At 41.0% G+C, this 6,724-nt stretch overlaps 1 protein-coding gene across 2 annotated transcripts in view; it reads right to left on the reverse strand.

Moving 5' to 3' along the window:
• LOC102242739 (interferon-induced, double-stranded RNA-activated protein kinase) overlaps positions 1–6,724 on the reverse strand; it is a 274,887-nt gene that overhangs the window by 4,572 nt on the left and 263,591 nt on the right. The window contains exons 11-13 of one of the 2 annotated variants that reach the window (XM_014538418.1): positions 6,449–6,544; positions 4,419–4,599; positions 757–885 (exon numbers count right to left, since the gene is read on the reverse strand). In XM_014538418.1, coding sequence (XP_014393904.1) covers positions 757–885; positions 4,419–4,599; positions 6,449–6,544 — 406 coding nt within the window. The remainder of the gene's footprint in view (positions 1–756; positions 886–4,418; positions 4,600–6,448; positions 6,545–6,724) is intronic. The other variant, XM_014538419.1, reaches the window with a different exon arrangement.

A 6,724-nucleotide genomic window follows, 5' to 3' on the forward strand; every position in this document is an offset into this window, starting at 1 on the left:
CCCCCCCCCCCCCCCCCCGCAGCCCTGTCCCGATTGGCCCCAAATTCATGCCACCGGGCCTTAGTATTCAATAAACCGGGAGTTAAAAAGGAGCCATTAGCTTCTTAATTATCTTCTACTTTCATACTCCACAAAAAACTTCAATGATATTTTTATGTCAGATGGAAAAATGATACATTATTGAGTGAAAAAAATCAAGTCACAAGAGAACATTGTAGTATTCCAGTAAAAGTGTAGGTATGTATATTTTCATATAAGAAAAGTCTGTGTAAATATACATTTGTGTTTGTATATTTTTATAACTCCCAGAAAATGATCTAAAAGGATAAACAACAAACTGAGAGCCTGCAGACCAAAGAGTTCCGGGTTTGATTCTGGTCAAGGGCATGTACCTGGGTTATAGGATCCTCCCGAGCCCAAGCCCTGGTCGGGCTCCGGCAGGAGGCAACCAATCAATGTGTTTCTATCACATTAATATTTCTGTCTTCCCCTCCCTCTTCCACTCTCTCAAAAAATCAATGGGGGTAAAAAACCAATGGGAAAATAACCTCAGATGAGGATTAAAAAATAATGATAATAAATAAATTTTTTAAAAAAAGGATAGACAACAAACTGTTGTTAGCAAAGTAACGATAAAAAGGAAGGTTCAGGGGAATTTCCCATTTTTATTCTAGACACTTCTGTACTGTTTTAATTTTATCAGTGCTGTCTATTATTTTTATAATTTCTTTATAATGAAAGAAATAAAAAAAACACCTGTTCTGGGCTCATGTAGAGTGGAGTTCCCCGGTCTTCCGTCCGCTGTTTATCATGTTTCTGGAATGTTACAAGTCCAAAGTCTCCAATCTTTATTTGTTTTGTATCTACTAAAAATATGTTACTTGGCTACAGTAAAAGAAAACACAATATTTAATTCGTAAGTACCACTCTGACAGACTGGCATCACATATCCAAATCATATTTAGCAACGGCTATTGTTTAGAAGAACTTACAGGGGTGGGCAAAAGTAGGGTTACAGTTGATCACGTGAAAAATAATACAATAATTAGTAAGTAATAGTACAAGAATAAACATTATTCTGTTTTGTGTACTCACAACTGTACACCTACTTGTGCCCACCCTTGTGTAAGAAATTTAAACTTACACAGGTAGCCCAAAATAGAAAATTTAATATCACAGGTCTTTAAAATTCCAGCTGAGGAAGCTGGGACTTCTCTGTCAGCAAAGAAAGCTTGGGCAGAGCTGCCTCCAAATATCTGAAGAGCTGTTAAGTGGAAGATGGATTCACCGCATGGCCCCATGAATAAATCCAGGCTAGAGGGTGGAAACGGCCAAACGATTTGCTTTAGTGTAACCTAAATATACTAATAGTGGGGTTCCAAAAATGCGAGTCCAAGAGTTCCCTATCCCAGGAAGACAGAACTGGACATCCATTTGGTGGAAATGTTGCAAATATGAGACCAGCATTCTATGGGGATCGAAGTAAGATCCCTTCCAATGTTGAGATTCTCAGACCGGGTCTTTACCCAGTAATGCTGCAGGATATTCTGGGCACAACTTCTCATGGGGTCTTCTTCGATGTCAATTTCTCTAGGCCTCTGGCACCTTCTTCAAAAACATTCCCCCTCTATCCCTGAAGGCATACCAAGTTAACTGGAAGCTGATAACAAGCACTGAAGTATTTTTCCCATGTGACTCTGAGCAGATAGGGGAGGGGTGTTCATCCTATTCCACAAATTTATAGAACATACTGACCAACATTCTAAAGACCATGAAAAGAGATGGTTATTGAGGAGGAAATTAATATTTTGCTATTGTTGAAAAAGCTAGACTTTCAATACAATGATGGGCTGTATATTCACACACAGACCTCATGACCTAACACGTATGAGAGGGCCGAGTAAAGGCACTGAGAGGGAAGAGACATCAGCCCAGGGCAGCTGAAAGAGGAGCTTCTAAGAAGCCTGCCAGAAAAGGTCCACACAGAAATTAGCAGTTGGATTGAGACAAGCAACAGTGAGACTGGAACCTAGCACCAAGAATACAGATGGAAAGCTGTGCATGTGTGTGCGGTGGGTGTGGAGAAAAAAATGTGCCAATGCTTATTCAAGTTACAGTGCAGGAATATGCTGGGTCTGCAAGCGCAGCTGCTAGTCCCACATAAGGCTATCACCTGACTCTGAGAAACAGGAGGTTACATTTATGGTGCTATATAAGCTGACTAGGACTGTGTAGTAAAAATATCAGATTGCTTATTTACTGTTCATTAAAAAGAAAAATAATGCACCATTGGTTTAATCAGTTATAGTATGACTTAGCAAAATGTTGGGTTGTAGAACATAAAAAAGAGTGCTAATTTTATATAGGAGGTACAGGAATCAGGTCTGAGGCTTAGAGGATGACCAAAGAGCCTGGGCCTAAGGGGACTGAACCTCCAAGAACTATAAGCCCTCATTCCAGAAACGTCTATGTCCCTCCCTCAGTGCCTTTGATCTAGTTCTTAAGATTCCAGCAGAAAGTGGTGAACACTGGCAGGTCTCACCTAAGATGAGCTTTACTGGATAAAGACCCCTCTCGGGAGTTAATACCCATACTTCTGTATTTTCTTGAAAATTACTGCACAAATAGATAATTGTGCGTGGTTTCTCATGTAACGCTATGAATTATTTATTCCAAAGTGAAGGTATAGCTATTCTAAATGTATCTTTTTAAACATAGTCCTTATTATGTTCCAACTTCAAAGAACACCTTCAGATATTGTTAAAGAGAGATATTGGCCCTGACCAGTTTGGCTCAGTGGCTAGAGCAGGGGTGGGCAAACTTTTTGACTCGAGGGCCACAATGGGTTCTTAAACTGGACCGGAGGGCCTGAACAAAAGCATGGATGGAGTGTTTGTGTGAACTAATATAAATTCAAAGTAAACATCATTACATAAAAGGGTACGGTCTTTTTTTTTTTTAGTTTTATTCATTTCAAACGGGCCGTAGTTTGCCCACGGCTGAGTTAGAACCACCACAAAAGTGCTCTGCTCCTTTAAGATGCAGGACTACTGGCGAGCACTCCCAATTTTCCTTCACTGAAAATCTCATTGAATATAACAGGGAAGCCATCGAACACTATGTCTTTCTATTACAGCCAAGTGATTTTCGCAGTAGGCAATCTGCTAGTACACTGCAGGAGCCCACACTTTGAAATACAATGGCACTGTGGGTACAGTTTGATGTGCGATCTCTTTTCAGTCCAGAGCTCTTCCTCCTGGCTGAATCGAGGGGGCGATCCATAAAGAGTGAGTGAGAAGAGAGAGGTGGATGTTTCTAACTCTCTATTCCTCTCCCTTCGTCTCTGTAAAAAATCTATAAAATATATTTTTTTTAAAAAGAGAGAGAGATTGGAACCAGGTGGACTCCAACATGAAGGCATCAGCCATTCAGCCACTGGAAGACCAAGGATGTATATCATTTAAGGGCCCGACAAACTGCTATCTACATAAGTGCTTATTTTACTCAAGGGAACGCTTGCTTCATTCCTCATTCCTGGACGTTTCAGATAGGTGGGCTAGCAGATAGCACCATGCATATGGACGAGGTGCTTCTGCCTGATGCAGAGTGATCTGGAAAGGCTTCATAAAGGAGCTGGGGTAAAGGGCACAGGCAAAAGAGAGTCCCATGCAAGAAGGTGAGCAAAGAGACAACGACAGGATTCCGCATGACTTGTCTGGGATGAGAGTGGGTACATCACAGAGCACAGAGTATGGGGGAGAGACTGAAAAGCTGTTCTGTCTCTCTTCGCTCACTGTGATGAGATGCAAAAATGGGAAAACTGCTCTTCTAGACCATGTAGGATGCTAGAACGACAGAAGAAATGAAAATAAAAAGGTTTGCTACAAGTTCCAAGGTTTGGATTACTGCAATTTTCCAATCATGGGGCAGCGGTGTCCAAATGCCAAGGAAATTCTAGACTCTGGACCTAGCAGCTGTGACTGCCCTCAGAGTAAAGGCTGAGAGAGAATAGAACCCAATTCCCAAAGCCACAGTCATCAGAGTCCTTCTGCCTCTCAGACAAGCCCGAGTAGCAGGAGGCGCAGAGACAGAGCAGCCAGCGGGCTGTGCCAGCCACAATCATTATGTGCACGGGACGTTCAGCACGTTAAAGCTACGAGTGTTTGAAAGTGGAGTGACTATCAGCCAGACAGCACCAGAAGTGAATGGGCTTCTTCCTGCAGGGCTCGGGTTCTTGACCAGCTCACTCGCCCTGGAGATCTTCTGAGTGGATCTGGGGAATGAAATGTGTGACAAGTTCTAGATCCACTTGCACTTTAGAGGATCAGAGATAATTCTTCATGCCTGTCAACCAATTCTAAAATTTGAAGAGTTGGGTTTTTCAATTATTTAATTACATTGATCAATTTTCCACTTACCTTAAGGTCTCTATGAATTAACCCTTTTGAATGTATATAATCCACTCCTGTTACTATTTGCTTAAATAATCCCAAAGACAAATCTTTGTTTGGAATTTTCTCTCTTCTGTTCTCAATCCAGTCTTCCAATGTCCCTTGATCACAGAATTCCATTTGGATGAAAAGGCACTTCTTCAATGATCTGGATATAAAATTCAAAGAGAAGTAACAATAAAAATAACTTTATAAAAATACATTTCTGTCCTAAAATTATACCTTCTCTTCTTTTTTATCCTCACTGGAGGATATATCCTTATTGATATCAGAGAGAGAAGAAGGGAGAGAGAGAGAAACATTGACCACATGCACCAATGATTGAACCTACAACCTGGGTATGTGCCCTGACTTGAAATTGAACCAGCAATCTTTCGGTGTATGGGATGACGTCCAGCTAATTGAGCACAAAACATTTCACAAAACAGAAATCTAAATAAATTTGAATCACAATATAATAAACCATTTTTCATTTAAACCTAAGTTTCCAGATGTCCAGAGGGTTATTTGTTTAACTAATTTATAAAGTATAAGCCTGTCCATCCTTTAATGCTGAAGGTCCTTGATCACCTTTCTAAAAGATAGGAAAGGGAACACTAATACAATGGAATTGCAGAAAACCAAATCTCATTATTATATAAAGTAATTTTTAAATATTGCAATTCACCCTCAATATAATGAGCATCATTTTGTGAATAGGGACCTAGAGATGAGGAAATGAGTTAGGCACTATCCTTACTGTCATGGGATGACAGTTGAATAGGAGAGAGGTAAAGGAAAAACAAACCTAAACAATAGCACAAGGATAGGTACTCTAAAAGAAGTGCCAACAAACTGCTATGAGATATAACGGGGAGGACTGATTTTGCTGACCATGTTTTCTTTTTCAGCAATACGTGGGCCTCAATATTAACTTATATTCTTTGAACATACATTGGCTAGAAGACAGAAAGAGATAGACAAGAATTTGCTAAAAGCTGAAGTCCCAAGTGCTGCCAGTCAAGAACTCCTGAAACTGATGATAAAATTCTCAGTACAATGACTGGGCTGGTGGCAGGAGATGATGAATGAACAAGCCCACAATGGCCTCGGGATTGCAGCCCGAGGACCATCCACAAGAAACACTATTTGACTTCCAAAGAGGGATGCCAGCCCTAGCTGGCTTGGCTCAGTGGATAGAGCGTTAGCCTGCGGACTGAGGAGTCCCAGGTTCGATTCCAGGCAAGGGCACATGCCTGGGTTGCAGGCTAGATCCCCAGTAGCGGGTGTGCAGGGGGTTAGATCCCCAGTGGGGGGTGTGCAGGAGGCAGCCAATCAGTGATTCTCATCATTGATGTTTCTATCTCATTCTCCCTTCCTCTTTAAAATCAATAAAGAAATACATTTTTTTTTTAAAAGAGGGATGCCAGCTCTTTTGAATCCTCCAGCCCTTTGGCACTGGTTTACTTGAGACAAAACATGAGTATGCAAGGTGAGGTGCCTCTATCACCTTAAGCTCATGGTCTTAAAATTATTTTCACTGCTCTCCACCCCAGGATGAGTGATGTGGTGGCATTTGAAAGAGACTCCTTGACTGCATCTGGGGGGCCTGAGAGAGGGAAAGAAAAGTGCTGGCAGCTGAGGAGGGACACTCCAGTTGCAGCATCTACATGTTCAAACCTCCTTCTCAAGACTGTCTCTCCAGCCTCGACAAGTCGAGACATGTGCACAACTCTATCTATGAAACAACGAAGTCAGGAAAGCTAAACCTGAGATTCTGAAAGCAGCTGAGGACAGAAAAAATGGTTTGAAAACAAGTTTAGAGCAAGGAGAGGAGGAAGGGAAAGATTATTCTTTGACTCCTTACCTGCAGAATGGAGATATAACAGTGTCTCAAATAGTGTCTGCTTATCTTTTATCATCCTTGTTGTGATTATTAAATGTATTAATGGCCCACATATAGACAATGACAGTTTCCTCCATCTTATTACGTCTATGAGAATTTCTTTGTTAGTTACCTTTCGTTGTAATCATCTCCATCCCAACAATTATAGTAGCGAACAATATTTGGATGACTAAGTGTTGCCAAAACTTTTACTTCACGCTTTACCTTCCTAGTTAAAAGAAACAAGGAATAGAAGGGGTCAGTATACATCCCTGATAACAATAACAAAACACCTCCTTTATCTGAACAGTTGCCATGGTTCCCACACCCAGAGTTTTAGAATGAAGGCCAGGAGCCCCAAAAAGGAAAAAGTGAACGTACAGAAAAAACGTAGCTGTTTTCATTCTCA

This window comes from Myotis brandtii, unplaced genomic scaffold, assembly GCF_000412655.1.
Source record: "Myotis brandtii unplaced genomic scaffold, ASM41265v1 scaffold191, whole genome shotgun sequence".
Classification (NCBI taxonomy): domain Eukaryota; kingdom Metazoa; phylum Chordata; class Mammalia; order Chiroptera; family Vespertilionidae; genus Myotis; species Myotis brandtii.